The 16,477-nt window shown below is 54.1% G+C and overlaps 2 protein-coding genes across 5 annotated transcripts; one reads left to right on the forward strand and one right to left on the reverse strand.

The window, feature by feature from the left end:
* The first annotated feature begins 98 nt into the window (after positions 1-98).
* On the forward strand, positions 99-4,010 carry RELL2 (RELT like 2). 2 transcript variants are annotated; one of them, XM_003404820.3, is made up of 7 exons: positions 100-1,587; positions 1,977-2,042; positions 2,123-2,189; positions 2,641-2,826; positions 3,133-3,502; positions 3,610-3,643; positions 3,899-4,010. In XM_003404820.3, the coding sequence occupies exons 1-6, from the start codon at positions 1,404-1,406 to the stop codon at positions 3,640-3,642; spliced, it is 906 nt and encodes a 301-aa protein (XP_003404868.2). In that variant the 5' UTR covers positions 100-1,403; the 3' UTR covers position 3,643; positions 3,899-4,010. The 2 variants fall into 2 exon arrangements, with proteins under 2 accessions (XP_023405835.1, XP_003404868.2); XM_023550067.2 differs by lacking the exon at positions 3,610-3,643 and having other exon boundaries at positions 99-1,587.
* On the reverse strand, positions 2,477-14,841 carry FCHSD1 (FCH and double SH3 domains 1). Of its 3 annotated transcripts, none has more exons than XM_064277453.1 (20): positions 14,764-14,841; positions 14,446-14,543; positions 13,808-13,853; positions 13,337-13,404; positions 12,867-13,002; positions 12,644-12,780; positions 12,482-12,545; positions 11,446-11,574; positions 10,871-10,993; positions 10,600-10,695; positions 9,833-9,958; positions 9,335-9,439; positions 8,784-8,945; positions 8,020-8,148; positions 7,859-7,942; positions 7,570-7,687; positions 7,212-7,432; positions 5,806-5,893; positions 4,935-4,990; positions 2,477-4,798 (listed from the first exon to the last, which is right to left on the reverse strand). In XM_064277453.1, exons 1-20 carry the CDS (start codon positions 14,782-14,784, stop codon positions 4,733-4,735), a joined length of 2,073 nt encoding a protein of 690 aa, XP_064133523.1. In that variant the 5' UTR covers positions 14,785-14,841; the 3' UTR covers positions 2,477-4,732. The 3 variants fall into 3 exon arrangements, with proteins under 3 accessions (XP_064133523.1, XP_023405826.2, XP_064133528.1); XM_023550058.2 differs by having other exon boundaries at positions 12,867-13,008; XM_064277458.1 differs by lacking the exon at positions 14,764-14,841 and having other exon boundaries at positions 12,867-13,008; positions 13,337-13,455; positions 14,446-14,508.
* Between the last annotated feature and the right edge of the window lie 1,636 nt (positions 14,842-16,477).

Raw genomic sequence — 16,477 nt, forward strand, 5'->3', positions numbered from 1 at the left:
GTGCTGCGTCTGTACGCAGCCCGCCTCTGCGGAACTGGGAGGCCCAGGCCCCGCCTCTGTGAGACCACGCCCAGGTCACACCTCCTGCAAGACTCCGCCCCTCCCCCGCTGGCCAGGCCCCTGGGGGTTGGATGTAAGCGTCCCGGCTCGAGTGCTGGACAAGTAACCTCGGTCTCAGCGTGGGAGGGTCATTTCCTTCCGGGCGGGGGCCAAATCTTCGTGAAGCCGAGCCATTAGTCCAGCCTTCTGCCCCAGAGGAGAGTGCGGCCGTGGTCTCCGCGCCCGCCCCGCTAGTACGCTCTGGAGAACCAGCCACGCCGCCGCGCTCGGGTGCAGAAAACCGGTTTCTGCCTGCCCGCTGGAGAGATCCCTGGCTATCCGCCCGGCTAGGGCATCTGCGGACAGGAGCCTCTCCAGGCGTGCGGGATAGACCAGAGGGGAGCACACCCGCCGGGCCGGGCCGCCTGTCCTGACCCGGACTCAGACGGCTCCGCGCTCCCCCGGGAGAGGTGCCAGCCAGTCACGCGCGCACCACACTTGCGCTCACACACGCGCGCACAGCTCAAGCTCTCCGCTCCGCACACCTGCGCTCCGCCCCCCGGTCCCGGGCCGGCGGCGGGCGAAGGCATTTGGAAACCCAGGGGTTGCTGCGGCGGCGCCTCCCACCCCCCTTCCTTCCCAGGGCCGGAGTTGTCTGAAGCCTGCTGCGGCTCCCAGCCAGCCCTCATCCCTCTCCATCCTTCCCTCCCCTCGCCTGCCGCTGCACCGGTAGCCGCAGCCGCAGCCCGGAGCCGGTGAGGCGGCGAAGGGGGAGGGGAAGGAAACAAGGGATGAGCGCCGGGAGGGCGTCGGGGGCCCCGAGCAGGACTAGGACGCCCCTGGAGCCGAAACCCGAGCCGAAGCCAGAACCGAACCACCGGTACTGGGTGGGCCAGGTGCTCAGGGTGGAAGGAATCGGAAAAGGGAGGGTGCGGGAAGGAAGGCAGGGGAGGGGGCTGCAGAGGCCGGGCCCAGGCCGGCGCGGAGCGGGTGCGGACGCTGACTCAGGCGCGACTCCTGCGCCCGCCGCCTGAGAATTCCGTCCCGTCTTGCGCTGCAGTGTCCTTGGGAGGGACGGAAGAGCAGGGACGAGCTGGAAAGGGGAAAGCTCCGGGCGTCGGGGAAGCGGGACCAGGGTCGTGGAAGAAGACTTGCGCAGCCGCTGTCTGGCCCCGCGTTCCGGCAGCTCTTGGCGCACCAGCACCCCTGGCCCGGACAGCTCCCTGGTTGGGTAGGGGGTGGGACCGGATCTCTGAGCCTTGCCAGTTTGGAATCTGAGGCATTCCTACCCCTCCCCAACATCCCCAGCTGCAGCCCCCTCCCCCCAGGAGGCGCCCTGGCCCGCGCTCGCCCCCCAGGGCCTCATGTCGGAACCACAGCCTGACCTGGAGCCTCCCCAGCATGAGCTGTACATGCTCTTCCTGCTTGTGCTGGTCTTCTTCCTCATGGGCCTCGTAGGCTTCATGATCTGCCACGTGCTCAAGAAGAAGGGCTACCGCTGCCGCACATCGAGGGGCTCGGAGCCTGACGACGCCCAGCTCCAGTCCCGTGAGTCAGGAGCCGGGAACCCTGGCTCAGCCATCTTTCTCTCTTAAACGCTTCTCCCCACATCTTTTTCCGCTTTCCCTGGCCAACAGACCTAGGTCCGATCCCAGTCAAGCCTGCAGGAGGCCTAGTGATGCTTCCTTGAGTCAGCAAGTGGGGTGAAACCACCCTAAAGGCAAGACTAGAGGAGGCAACATGGGGAGGAAGGTCTTTGGCTCCCATTGACCTCCCCATCTTCCCTGGCCTGGCTCCTGAAATGCTAAAGTCCAGCATGAGAGCAAATAGATTAAGGGGTATGTTTTGAGGAGTAAGCCACAGGAACCACCAGGTAATGCCCCCCCCCCCAAAGTGATTCTTTTCTCTCTTCCTTGCCAACCTCTTTCATCCTTCAGCTGAGGAGGATGACATGAATGAGGACACAGTAGAGAGGATTGTTCGATGCATCATCCAAAATGAAGGTAGGTGTAGGCTGACTCCTTCCCCACCCCCTTCTCTTGCCCTGACCTCCACTAACTCCATCTTTTCTTTCTCCCCTCAGCCAATGCTGAGGCCTTGAAGGAGATGCTGGGGGACAGTGAAGGAGAAGGGACAGTGCAGCTGTCCAGGTGAGTTGCCTGGAAATAAGGTCCAGCATGGCTTTGGTTGCCTTGGAAAGTACTCTCCTCCAGCACAATTCTTTCCCAGTCTCCTTGCATGTTTGTGGGGGCATGGAAGTAGATGGCAAGGTTGGCTCACCTATAGGTAAAAAGTTTTGTAGAAATCCAGGGTCCTTCAAACCATCTCTCCCACCTGAACATCGGCAAGCCTAACACTCACCCTTAATGCCACTCCTTTGGGTCAACCATTATTCTCTTTCTGGCAAACAGTCCCGAGAGGGAGAATGCATGGTCACTGACATCTTAATACTGAGTTTATTACACAAAGACAAGAAAAGAATGTTGGGGTCTTGGGGAAGTGGGATATCTGGGGGTTTAACGAGCATGCTGAAAGAACAGGAGGCAACAGAACAGGAAGGGAGATGGGAATGTCACCCCTGTTCTCCTCCTTCCTGTCCAGCGTGGATGCCACCTCCAGCCTGCAGGATGGAGCCCCCTCCCACCATCACACAGTGCATCTGGGCTCTGCAGCCCCTTGCATCCATTGCAGCCGCAGCAAGAGGCCCCCACTTGTCCGTCAGGGCCGCTCCAAGGAAGGAAAGAGCCGACCCCGGCCTGGAGAGACCACCGTGTTCTCTGTGGGCAGGTGGGGCCACAGTGTTCCAGGGAAAGGGAGGTAGAGGTGGGGGCCACAGTGATCAGGCATCTAACTCAAAAGGTGGGCCTGGTGGGACTCCATGCAGGATCTCCAAAGGGCCCTCCCTGGCTCTTTTCTCCTGGACTGGGCGCTGCAGCAGGGTCAGGCTGCACAATATACCCCAAAGTCTGAGAAGGCCTCCCCTGCCCAGGCCAGAGGGAAGTGGCCATCACACCCGGGATGTCCCTGATTGGAGAGGAGGGCAAGAAGCCTCTCAGTTGTGGTCCTAAGCTCCAGTGTTCCCTCCCCTCCCAGGTTTCGGGTGACACACATTGAGAAACGCCATGGGCTGCATGAGCATCGTGATGGCTCCCCAACAGACAGGAGCTGGGGCTCTAGTGGGGGACAGGACCCAGGGGGCAGTCAGGGATCTGGGGGAGGACAGCCCAGGGCAGGGATGCCTGCCATGGAGAGACTGCCCCCTGACAGGCCACAGTCCCCAGCCCTAGCCAGCCCCCCAGTGCAGAATGGAGGACTCAGGGACAGTAGCATAGTACCTTGTGCACTTGAGGGGAACCCTGGAGCCTCTGCAGAGCTGGTGCTGGGGGCCGGAGGCAGGGGCCCAAGTCCGGGGCTGCCCAGTCAAGAGGCAAAAGCAACCAAACTGGACATCTCAGATCACCAGGTATGAAGACATGGCCAGGGCTTCAGTGGGATGTGGCAGACTGAGCTTTTGTTGTCCCCTACTCTGGGGACTATTTTTCCACTGCTGACCCCTCCCCTTTCTCTCAGGCGTCCCCACCACGGGGAGCAGAGGGTATGTGAGGTGAGTCTGCCTGGGACCCAGGGCAGTGAATCTTATCCTCCTACCCCCCACTCAAGCCCGTCAGCTCCCTGAACCCCCAGGTGAACTGCAGGCTTTAGCCTTTGCTACAAATTTTTGGTTTGGTGGTGGGGAGTGGGCATGTGCTTCAGGGGGTAGATTCAGGAACCCGGAAGTGAAGGGGTCCTGTGTCACCAGGAAAAAGCTGGGACAGACCTTAAATAGAAGGCAACATTGTTACCCTCCCTCTCTTCCAAGCCTCATTCTTCGCTGCTGCTGAATGGACTACCAGCTGGCAGAGTCCGGGGTGGGTGGACATGAAGCCCCTCCCCTCCACTGGACAGCACTGCCCCCAGCTGAGGGACCAGCCTTACTTCCACCTGGAGTTTCATGGTCTCAAGCTGGGGGACCTCAGAAGTAGCCCTCAATACACCCGTCAGTCTCTTCCCATTCCCTTGCCTGCCAACAGGCCACCTGACCTGCCTTCCTAACACCTCACTCCATATGCTAGAGCGTGGCAGCTGGGAGCAGGCCCCTGCCTTTGGTGGGCCCTTAAAGCAATAGCACCTTAGGCCCCCTGCCCTCTTGGCGCAAGAGGCCAAGGCTTGGCTTGGGCTTCCTGCCCTTTATTCACTGTCAATAAATCCGCTCAGACCATTACAGCTGCTTTTGCATACTGGCTCCAGCTCCTTCTGATTCGCAAGGCCTGACTCTGTCCCTGCCCCCAGCCCAAGTGGCCCTGGTACCCAGGATGGGGTGGGGCACAGACCCAGGGTGGAGACAAACATGGGCGGAGCCATTCAAGATTTGAGGAGGGTAGGTTCCAGCCCCAGAGATTTCAGGAGTGGGATAGAAGGGGTTCCAGCCTTGGAGATGGGGTGGTGGTGGAAAAGAAAGGGGTAGTTCCAATCCTAGAGATTGCAGGAGAGGAACGGAGGAAAAGGAGTGGGCTCTAGCCCCAGAAATGGGTGAGAGTGAAAATGGGAGAAATTCCAACTTTTGGCTGTAATGTGTAGGATCACTGAGGAAGCAGTCCTTGACAGCATGGGATGGGGCAGCAGCATCACTGAGGGCTAGTGATCCCCCTGGCTCTCAGGTGAGGGGCTCTGGGTGGCCAGGATCCGGGGCTTTAGCTGGTGGAGGAGGTGGTGGACGCATCTGTAGAGAACACACAGTCAGTGTTCCAAAGTACTTTCTTGGGAATACCCATCCATTCCCTCAGACCTGAAGACAAAATAGGACAAGTTGGAATGAACCCTCTCCACATTGTCTCCTCTAGGGCAGGGGCCCTTACCGGCCTGATTCGAGGTGCCATCAGGTCCAGGGGCCCAGGGCAGTCTGGGAGTTGGTCTGGAAATAAGAACCACAAGTCAGTCTTCAGTCTTTGTTTTGTTCTTTGCTATATCTCCAGCAGTTAGGCCAGTGGCACTCTATAAATATTTCTTGAATTAATGAATAGTCACCAACCTTGGCCATAAAATCCATCAGTCCATCCATCCTCAACAAACACTGGCACCTGCTGTATAATCAGCCCTGCTCAAGGTACTAGAGCAGAGGAGGTGGGATACAGCACCTCCACCCTCAAGGGCTATCAGGAACCCAATACATGAAACATCAACAAACACAACAGATGACTGAGTGCTAAATTATTCCACATGACCTAAGGGTGCTGGAGAAGGTGGGGCAAAAAAGTGCTCAGAGGAGAAGGGGGAAGTACCAGAAGGTTTTAGGAAAGATGGACATTCTAAGGGGGAAAATGAGGACATAAACCAAGATGCTTGCAGGATTCAAGAATACTAAGAGCTAAAGGGGCTAAAACAGCTACAACTTGTATACTTATGATGTGCCAGGCACAATGCTGTGTACTCGTGGACATCTTTTTTAACAACTCCACGAGGTAGGCACCTCACTTTATAAAGGAAATAAACTGAGGCCCAGACAGCTTAAACATCCCACCCCAAATCACACACTAAGTAGTGACAGAACAGGCTTTGAACCAGTGGGCCTGTCTCCAAAGCCCAAGCTCTTTCATCCTGATGTGGTGGGGCTGTGTGGAGGTGCCTGAGGGTAGGCAGAGGAACAGAGTATGATCCAGGAGGAAAGAGTCCCAAGCTTCCTCCTTCCCATTTTTCACCCTCCCATGGCCCTCCATTCCCTCAACTCACCCCCAGGCAGGATGGATACAGGGGTTCCCTCCAAGGCAGAGGTGGGCACAGGAGGGGAGAAGCTTGGAGGAGAAGGGGATGGCAGCGTCTGGGGGTGGAGTGGGCACAGAATTATTCCTGGGATGTGGGAAGGTTTCGCCAGCTTTTTCTCTCATTCCACTTTCAATTCCTGTCCCATCACATCTCAATACAGGGAGTGGCCAAATGTTTGTATCTGGGTGGGGGTCGTGGCTAATACTTATTTCAATAATCCGTATGTATTGAGCATTTCACATGAATTAATTCATTCAATCCTTACTGCTGCCTTATGAGGTAGGCATTTTTACGATTATTATTTTAGAGATGAGATTCAGAGAGGTTAAGCCATCTGTCCAGGATCACAGGGCCAGTTAGTGGCAGATTCCTGGCTACAACCTGGGTCTCCTGACTCCCACACCTATGCTCTTCCTGCTGTTTTATAACAATAACCTTCTGCCATCGAGTCAATTCCAACTCACAGCAATCCTATAGGACAGAGTAGAACTGCCTCATGGGGTTTCCAAGGCTGTAATCTTTATGGAAGCAGACTGCCACATCTTTCTTCCACAGAGTGGCTGGTGGGTTCAAACTGATGACCTTTCAGTTAGCAGCCAAGCACTTAACCGCGGCACCACCAGGGCTCCTTTATTATAACAATCCCAAAACCAAACCCACTGCCATCAAGTCAATTCTGACTCAGAGCGACCCGGTAGGCTTTCCAAGGCTGTAAATCTCTACAGAAGCAGACTGCCACATCTTTCTCCCCTGGAGGCACTGGCAGTTTCAAACCACTGACCTTTCAGTTAGCAGTTGATCACTTTAACCATTGTACCACCAGGGCTCCTTCATTATAGCAATAGATATCATATATTAAGGCACCTTCTCTGTGCCACTGCGCTAAGGGCTTTACCTCCATTAACTCCAATTATGATAATGAGCCTGCGGAAGTAGGTATTACAGTCCCCATTTCACACGTGAAGCAAGGAGCTCAGGTGAAATCACTGGCCAAGGTCACACAGTAAGGATTTGAACTCAGACGTCTCCAGCACTAAAGCTAAAGCTCTAACTGCTATGCCAGGCTGCCTTGGTTTCCCTTTTCTCTGCCTACCCACTCCCCACCACCGTCAAGTTGATTCTGACTCATAGTGACCCTACAGGACAGGGTAGAACTGCCCCGTAGAGTTTCCAAGGAGCACCTGGGGGATTTGAACTGCCGACCTTTTGGTTAGCAGCCGTAGCCCTTAACTGCTACGCCATCAGGGTTTCCTTTCTCTGCCTAGCCAAGCTATGTAGGAGGTAAACGTGGGGAGGGAATGATGAACATGGGCCTACTGGGGTAGGTGGGTCAACCCAGAGGTGCCTGGGACCCAGGGGGAAGGCAGCCTTACCTGTTCAGGGTCTGAGGGCTCAGGGGGTCCTAGGGGGCCAAGCAGCTCCTCCACCAGCAGGGAGGGGAAGACACCAACATGGCCCCCAAATTCTCCCCGCCAGAAGCCATCATCCACTCCATCCTGGGCCCGGGGCAGCAAACGAATGAGTGCCCCCTCAGGGAAACTCAGCTCCTCTGCACTCTGTCCTGTGTAGCTATAGAGGGCACGGGCCAGGAAGGCTGCAGAAGCCCAGGAGAAATGATGAAGGGAAGAGGTGGGTAGTGGTACCCCAGGACCATGACACCCCAGCACCACAACCACCCAGTAACTCTTCTCCATACCCAGGATCCCCTGACCCAGAATTTCCATTTCTTACCTGTAGGCTCTGCTCCCAAGGGGTCGTTGCTGTCATGGCCCCTCTCAGGGAGGGAGAGGTCTGGGAAGTTGAGATACCGCTCAGGGACGAAGCCTACCTCACCATGCTGGTTCCGAGCCTGCTCACCCAACAATGTGGACAGATATCAGACCTGCCTTAGCAGTCCCTGGCCCTGCCCCTCCTCCACTCAGGCTTTTAGCTGGGTCCAGGCCTGACTGGGTCCTTGGGGGCCATAAAGAAGTCATTCCCACTACCCCCACAAGCTCAGAGCCCTGGGCCCTATACCCACCTTGACCCATTCGTCAGCATCTCCCTCCTCTATGACCTCAAGCCACTCGCCTTCCTTGATGGTCAGCTCGTCCTCACGCCCAGCCTGGGCCCCACAAGGAAGGAGTCAAGAGTTGGCTGTCTCTCACCCCTACCCTCTGAGGTCCCCATTCCTATTCACACCTGATAGCCAAACACCACATGTGCGGAGCAGGGGAGGGGTCTGGTGGTCAGAGCTGGGGGGGCAGGCTCCTCAAAGAGCTCCCCCGCCTCCTCACATTCCTCAAAGTCAGAGAGCTCAGCATCTTCAGCCTGGAGAGGGGCAGAGAACAGACATAGTCCTAGGTTTCACTCTCAAGTATCAGCTCTATCTCCTACTCTTCCACCCTACCCCTAAAGGACACTGGATGTTCCTCCAAAGTAGCACCGCCCATCTGTTGACCCTATATTTCAAGCAAAATCACCACAGAGAAGCATACTACTAACAATATTAAAGGAGTTATACTAACTGAGGGCTCATCACATGCCAGGCTCAATGTTAAGTATCTTATGTATATTGTCTCAATTATCTTCAAAAAACCCAGTGTTATTTTGCACAACTATTAACCTTATTTCACTTTGGAGGAAACAGTCTCAGAAAGGTTAAGTCACTTTCAAGATCACACAGCTACTAAGTGGAACAGCTACTGTTCAAACCACTTACAGTCTGCCTCCAGAACCTTAGTTCTTAACTACCATGTTATAAAAAAAAATAGTTATAATAAAAGTTTATTAGGACTCACTATGTCAGAAACTGTGCAAAACATTGTATTTGACTGGTTCCATTTAAGCCTCACAACAACCCTTTGAGTTTAGGTATTACTGTAACCCCACATTATAGGGACTGCCTCCTACTGAGGAGTCTTACCCTCCTAGGTGTTTATGGGTAGGGAGAAATGGGAACTCACCGTGGGGGAGAGGTCCCTCTGGGACAGCCGGGCCTCACTGAGCCGTCGCTCCTGCTCCACTTCGTCCTGGGCCTGGGTCATGGCTGGCTTCAGCCAGCACTGCACGTCCAGGCCAGCCCCCTGCAGCAGAGCCAGCCGGGCAGCCCCCTTCACCTGGCTCACCTGGCATGGGGAACGGGAGTCAGTCAAGGCCATGGTCTGATTGAGCCTGCCTCTGGGAGGTGAGCAGAACCTCACCAGCTTTATCTATCCCTCACCTCCCACCTCCCTGCCATCAGATAGATGCATGGGGGCACAGTGGAGTGGGAAGAGCCTTGGTTGCCTAGTGGTTAAGCGCTTGGCTGCTAACTTAAAGGTCAGCAGTCCCAACCCACCAGCCACCCCAAAAGAGAAAAGACCTGGTGACCTGCTCCCATGCACACAGTAAGCATTCAATATCTATCAGTCTTTGTGCACATATACAAAAATAGACTGGAAAGGAATGCGGGGTGGGGGGACATTGCCCAAGGAGGTGGGATTTCAGTGGCCCTAACCCTTGGGCTGTGCCTCACCTGTGCTCTCCGCATGCTCTCCCTCACTTCCTGCAGCCGCTGTTCTATGCCTGGAGCCTCCCGCTCTGAAGCCTGCTGACGCCTCTGCTCCAGCCGCTGCAGCACCTGGTTGGGAAGACAGGATGGGGCAGGTGGAGATACTATGAAGAATGGCTTACTATGGGTCTGGCACTTTGGTAGTTGCTTCACATGCATTACATCTTTTAATCTTCTCTATGAGGTGAGTGCTATTAATAACTCTACTGAAGAGGAAACTGAGGTCCTGAGAGGTAAAGTCACTCCTCACCTTGGGTTACAAAACTAGGAAACAATAGAGCTGGGATTTAAACCCAGTTCTGTCTAGCTCCAAAACCTGTGCTCTTAACCACTGTGCCATACTGTTGTCTTAAAATACTGTCCCCTCCCTTCCTGCCTGCAGTCCCAAGACACCCCCAATGACTCCAGGATCCCTTCTCCCAGGTCCTCTTGCCCACCCAAACACCTGTGCTCCCACCTCACCCAATTCCCATGGTTCTGGATCTTGTAATCGCGGGCAGCTCTGCTTGTCCAGCGCTGGACCTCTTTCTCCAGGCCACTCACCCCAGCCACGCCTCCTGCTCCTCCTTCCAGCTCCAGAGCACACACCTGAATGGAATGTGGGGCTGTGAGGAGGATCTGATGCCACTCCTTCTCCACTTCCCTTCTCTCCAGTTTCCTCCTTTGTTCTCTCTGTCCTGCCTTCCAGAACTCAAAGAGGTAGAGACACATGCCCCTATCTGTGAACCCAGGTGTGTATCTGTGTGGGCACTTAGGCACACAGAGTGCCAGAAATGGGATGAGGGAGAGAAGTGGAATGAAAAGGACAAGTGCAGTGAAGTGACTGCAAGGTAGAAACGAGGGGTGTTAATACGTGCTCCTGGTGGGAGGGAGGTGAACTGAAGCTCTGAAACTCCCTCTCCAAGGTTTAACAGTCACTAAGCTAATACCAGAGTCCCTGTTTGATACAAACAGTTAAGATGCTCGGCTGCTAACTGAAAGGTTGGTGTTTCAAGTCTACCCAGAGGTGCCTTGGAAGAAAGGTCTGGCAATCTACTTCTGAAAAGTCAGCCATTGAAAAGCCTATGGAGCACAATTCTACTCTGAACCACATGGGGTCACCAAAAGTAGGAGCTGACTTGATGGCAAATAGTTTTTAAGTTAATATTAAAAAAAAAATAGGACAACGGAAATGGGGGAGGAGGCCTAAAGCACATTTGGCCTGGTTCCACTGAGCAGAGTGGACTCACCTGATCAGTCCCTGCTGGCTGAAACTGCTGAGGTGGGGTGGGGGAAAATACTCCAGGATCCTGAAGAAAGAGCTTCAGATCCTGCTCCCAGCTTACCTGGGGTTGGAAAAAGTCAGTTATGACTGGCTCTCTCTCCAATCCTGTACCCAGCCCCTCTTGGAAGAAAGAGGACAAGCTGAGAAGGAAAGGGGCAGAAATGCATGAGGTTGGTCTGTATTGGAAGAGATGGGAAAAGAAGCTCTGAGCAGCTCTTACAGGGCACAGCCCTCACCTGGGAGGTTGCCTGCCCCCCTTGGCGGGCATGTTCCAGGGCCATCTCTGCAGCTTCCAGCTCTGTGCGGCTTAGTGAGGTCAGGGGGTCTCTCAAGTGTTCTGACAGTTCACTGACCAGGACCTGGAGAGAACCCCAAAGTACTGACGCCACCCTTCTCCTAGCCGTCTGTTGCAAAGCAGGCTGTCTGTCCAGGTTTGGATGGGTGATGGGCATAAGGTATGGGAAGGTGGGAAGGATAAAAGGCATTATTGTTGCTTCTAATAGCAGGCACTCACGTGTGTACTGCACTTACTAGTTTTAAAACCACTTTCACATCCATTACTCCTTTGAGCCCCATTAAAGTCTTATAAGGCAGAGGAGGGGTTATCCCTGATGAGGAAACTAGGGTTCAGAGGGTTAAGTGTTTTGCAGGATGTCATGCAGCCAGCTAGAAGCAGAATCGGGAATGTATCTTCTAACCATTCTAAGCAAGCTAGGTCCCTGAAACCACCAGTCTCATGGGGAGTAGGAAGCAGGATGAGGTCTTCCCTTCCCTCCCCATGAAGGGCAAGGGTATCTGGACTGGGACTGGCCTTGAGCAGGGCTGGCAGCTCCTCCTGGTAGTAGTGGTCAAGGTGGGCGTTGGTGGCCACCAAGTTGAGCAGGTACTCATTGCGGGCCGCTGTCAGCTGCTGAGAGTACTGGGCAGACTGGGCAGATAGCTGTGAATAGGAAACAGGTGTTGACTGGGAGCCCTGGACCCTGGGAGTCCATCCAAGGCCAAGGCCAGCTCAGAACCCAGATCCAGAATGGATCTTCACATTATTAAATGTTTACTATGTACCCAGCAATCCAGTAAAAATTTCACATACTCAGAGCTTCTGCTTAAAATTCTTTAATGGCTTCTGCATACATTTAAAATAAAATCCAAGCTACTCCCTACCAGAGTCTACCAGGTTCAACATGAGCTTCCTTTCTGACCTCTTTTCACAGTGCTCATCCCCTTGCTCTATTCCACTGGCCTCTCAGTTCCTTGAGCTTAGAAAGTTATTCCCACCTCAAGGCTTTGCACTCACCATTTCCTCTGCCTGCTGCAAGGCTGGTTCCTTGATACTCAGGCCACATATCAGAGAGGCTTTCCCTCCAAATGACACTCCTACTCTGCTATCCTTTATCACAGCATATTTTCTTTTCAGCTTAATCTGATCTATTTGTTTATTCACTATCTGTCTCCTCCAACCAAGCTGTTGGAGGAGACAGATAGTGAATAAACAAATAGATGGCAGACACTCCGTTGGTAGTGCCTTTCACTGTATCCTCAGTGTTTAAAATAAACAGTATCTAGTACACAAGGGATCTTTTTTTTTTTTTTTAGTACACAAGGGATCTTCAATAAGTGCATATTAAAGGAACAAATAAAAAAAGGTATTATTTCCACTTTACAGATGAAGAAAATGAGGCTCAGAATGATCAAGTGTTTAACCAAGGTCACACACCTAGGAAGTAGGGGAGCCTGGATTCAAAGCCAGTCTTTCAGACTTATGCCTCTACGTTCCAAACCACTAGTCTCTGCCTACCCTCTTTCCCGCCCCTACTCATGCCCTCATCCCCCCCACCCCAGTCCCCAACCTTGGTGCTGAGTTTCTGGAGACTGGTCCGAGTGTGGAAGATCCCATGGTCACTTCGGTTTAGCCTGAGCAGGGAGGGAAGAGGAGACAGAGTCAGGCCTAGCTGTGGTAGCTTGGCACCACCCCACCCCCCCACAACTCCTCAGTCTTCCCAAATCCCCACCTGGCCTGGACATCGGCTGCCTTCTCCTGTGCCAAGGCCCACACGCGTTCCCGCTGCCCATACAGCTTCCGACTTCGGCTCAGCTCCCGGACAGACTGCAGCACCTCAGCCTGCGCTCTCTGGAGGTTCTCTGCTCCCTGGGAGCATGGCCACACCAAGTCCGGACCCAGACCACCTCCAGCCCTGAGCCAGCCCTCCCTTTACCCCATCCACTGAGCCATACCTTCCTGAGCACCTGTTCCTTGGCACTCCGCCCTGTGCCCCCTGCCAGGTCACGGTATCGGTCTGACGCCTGGAGCCGGGCTTGGCCCCCAGCCACGGTGGCATCCAGCAGGCAGCGCCAGGCACCAAACACTGTCCTGCCCCTCCCCAGAGAAGGTCTGTTTTGAGGAGGGGCCACTCCAAAGCTTCATGAGACCACCCCCCAACACCATGGGAGACGGAGTGCTTTCCCATCCCCCTTCATCTGGGAGCCCATCAATCGATCAGCCCATTAGCTCAGCCACAAGGCTCACTCATGCCCCCCGCCCCCACCACAGCGTCCTTGCTAGGTCAGCTCCTCTCCTGCTGCTGCTGTGTCAGCTCTACCTGGAGCTCACGTGCCCTCTCCCCTCACTGCCCCCCACACGAGGTTCCTTGGGTGGCACTCCCCATCCTTACTTGGCCCCTTTAGCCCCCCTCCATGGTACCTACCTGCTGTCCATCTCCCCACTACGGTGTCCCTCCCTCTTCAGGAATGGCCCAGCCAGTTTCTGGAGTGCCTGGTAGGAAAGCCATCACAGACCCAGTTCCCTTTCAAAGATCCTCCCCAACTGGCAGAAAAGGGAATCAGAGTATAATAATAATACCATTCATTGAATGATATTATATGCCACACAGTTTGCTAAGTGCTTTACATGCATTAACTTATTCAACCCTTAGGACAATACTACATGAGGGTACAATGTTATTGCTATTATTACTCCCATTTTACAGAAAAAGAAGCCAAGGCCAAGGAAAGTTAAGCAATTTGTCCAAGGTCACACAGCTAATAAGTAGCACAGCAGAGGTTCGAGGCAAGCCTTTTTGACTCGGGTGCATTTGCTCTTGACCAGAATAGGGGTATGTGTAGAGAGACATTGCTGGTGCGTGTAAAGCGATGGCCCAAAGAAAGGAGTCTCGTACCTGCCCATACTCGCGTTCAATGGCTGCCCTCTGCTTGCTGTAGGATCTGTGGAGATTGGGGGCAGATTGTGGGGGTTACTGTTCAGTGCTGCTCTCCTGCCCTCAATCCTCTCCTTAGCCTGGGCAGGAAAGAGGGAAACCAGGCCTAGAGCCTGACTACACGTGGAGGGAATGGATCTGAAGAGAGAAAGTCCTTGAGATCACCTCTGGCAGCAGCCCAGACCACCTCACCTCATAGCTCAGAGCCCCAGCAAGATCCTCTCCACCCCGGAGGACTATCTGTGGGCTTGGAGGTGAGGATTCTGATTAAGGACCCGCCAGTTTTCCAACAGGTCTGGAAGAGGGAAGGGGGATTCTGTCCTAAGCTTGATTGTGGGGGTGTCAGGTGTGGTGTGGTGTGGAGTCACAGAATTTGAGGAAGAGCTCCTGTGTGTATGTCTGTGTGGGTGTGTGTGTGTGCATCTGTGTGGGAGGGTGTAATTCCTATCCGGCCTATGAGATGCAAGACTAGGAAGAGGCCCTGGAATGAGCAGGTTAGGGTACTCTCTACCCCTTTTACCCGGCAGATGTATGTTGGAGTGGGTGGGGCGAGCGCGCGACAGCTGGAGTGGAGGTGTGAATATGCAGTCGGGAGCTACCTGATGTCCTCCAGCAGATCTGCCTCCCTCTGCTGCCGAGTCTGAAGGATGCTTAGCTGCTCCAGGAAGCGAAGCTTCACCTCCTGGGCCGGCTTCACCTGAGCAGGGTAAGAAGAGGATGAAGACCCCAGCAGTGGGACCAAAAGAACACTGCGCGCCTGGAGAGATGAGGGGGCGGAGCCGGGGAGGCGCAGAGCTGTTTCTAGGTTGGGCCCTGATCCCTTTCCACTCCCCGCCCCCCACTCCGGGCCTAGTACCCCCTTGGTCCCTTCCACACCCCCAGCCCACCAGGAGTCCCCACTCTCAGGCCAAGCTCACTTTTCGGGGCGGCGGCTGCATCTCCACTCCGGCCCAGACGGCGACTCGACTCCGGAACTCGAGGAAACCCCGCCCACACCGAAGCCCCGCCCCTGAGCTGCCCCCGCTCGCCCTCGCCCCGCCCACGCCTGTTCTGGCGACGCGCAGAGCGCGGAAGCGCGAGGGGGCAGCAGAGGAACTAAATCTCGGCTGTTGCTGCAAGTACTCCGGAAGGGTCCTCGCCGCCGGACGGACGCCGCGTCCGCTGGGCGGTGGGGAACCTCGGGCTTCTGAGTCAAGACGCCTGCGTTCTATTTCTAGTGAAGCCACTGACTCAGCCCGTAATTATCTTTTTCTAATCACTCATTTACGTATGCAGATCGCAAGTCACGGTGCGAAGGTTAGGGATGGCCAGAAACTTAATGTGTGAGCAGGGAAACTGAGTCACTGGACACCTGAGCGAAGATGCATCTGACAAAGCGGACAGGGCTGGACCGAGACCTTTTCCCAATTCCCGCCGAACTGGAAAAGCCAGCATAAGTAGGGTGAGAAAGACTCCGGGAGGCCGGGGAGGAACCAAGCCCAGAGGAAAAGAGGTACATTTTAGGCCCCAGCTGAAAACTAAATACCAGCGAGTGGGCATATGGCCCAGAAATCCCGTCACCTGTCAGATTTTCCCTTTAGGCTCTCTACTCCATCTACGAGCTACCGCACTGCACTCTGAGGATTTGCACCCACTTTCCCTTGGCTCAGGCACCCCCAACGTGAAAGAAGCAATTACCTTTGGTTCCAGACACACATATCCAACTACCAGCTGACACCTCCACTTGTATATCTAACAGGCACCTCAAACTTTTAAAACAGCTCCTTCAGCCTGCTCCTCTCCCAGTTGTCTCCCCCAGGTAATATATTAAATAGCACCACCTCTATCCAATTAGGAAAGTCAGAAACCCAGGGGTTCAGCCTCGATTGTGGTCTTTCTCCTACCCCCACATTCCATCTATCAGCAAGTCCTGTAGGTTCTACTTCTAAAAACTGTCTCCTGTTGATCTGCTTCCCTCAATTTCTAAGGCTACCACCCTAGTCCAAGCCCCTATGATCTGTGTCCTGGTCTAATATCTGGTCTCCTTTCTTCCACTTTTGCCCCCCTACAACCTGTTGTTCATACAGTAGCCAGAGTGACTTTTTTTTTTTTTTTTAAGGAAATGAGATCTCATTACCCACTGGCTTAAAACCCCTCAATTGCTTCTCATTGTAGTCCAAATAAAATCCAGATACCCCAGCATGGCCTACAAGGCTGTGCATGATTGGGCCCTGCCAAGCAGACATACTCTTCCCTGCTTCTCTCACCATGCTTCAGCCACTATAGCCTCCTTGATGTCCCTCCAACAGGCAAGCCCCTTCCCATTACAGCGCCTTCATGCTGCCGCTTTCCCTCTCCAGAAGATCCTCCCACCACTGCTCTACCTGTCTGGTTTCTCACCCTTAATTTCAACTCTTTAGAAGCCCTGCCTGTCCACTCAGTCTAAATGCCACCTCCACAATTACTCTCAAGCACATCACTTTGGTTTAGTTTCTCCATAGCACATGTATTTGTTTTTGTATATACTTTCTATTTTCTATTCCTACTCTACAGTGGAGGCTCCATAAGAGCAGGGACCTCATCTGTTTTGTTCTAGTATACAGCACAAATTAGGCACTCAGTACATATTTGTTGAATAAATGAATGATAGCC

Source organism: Loxodonta africana, chromosome 2 (genome assembly GCF_030014295.1).
Source record: "Loxodonta africana isolate mLoxAfr1 chromosome 2, mLoxAfr1.hap2, whole genome shotgun sequence".
Taxonomy (NCBI): Eukaryota; Metazoa; Chordata; class Mammalia; order Proboscidea; family Elephantidae; genus Loxodonta; species Loxodonta africana.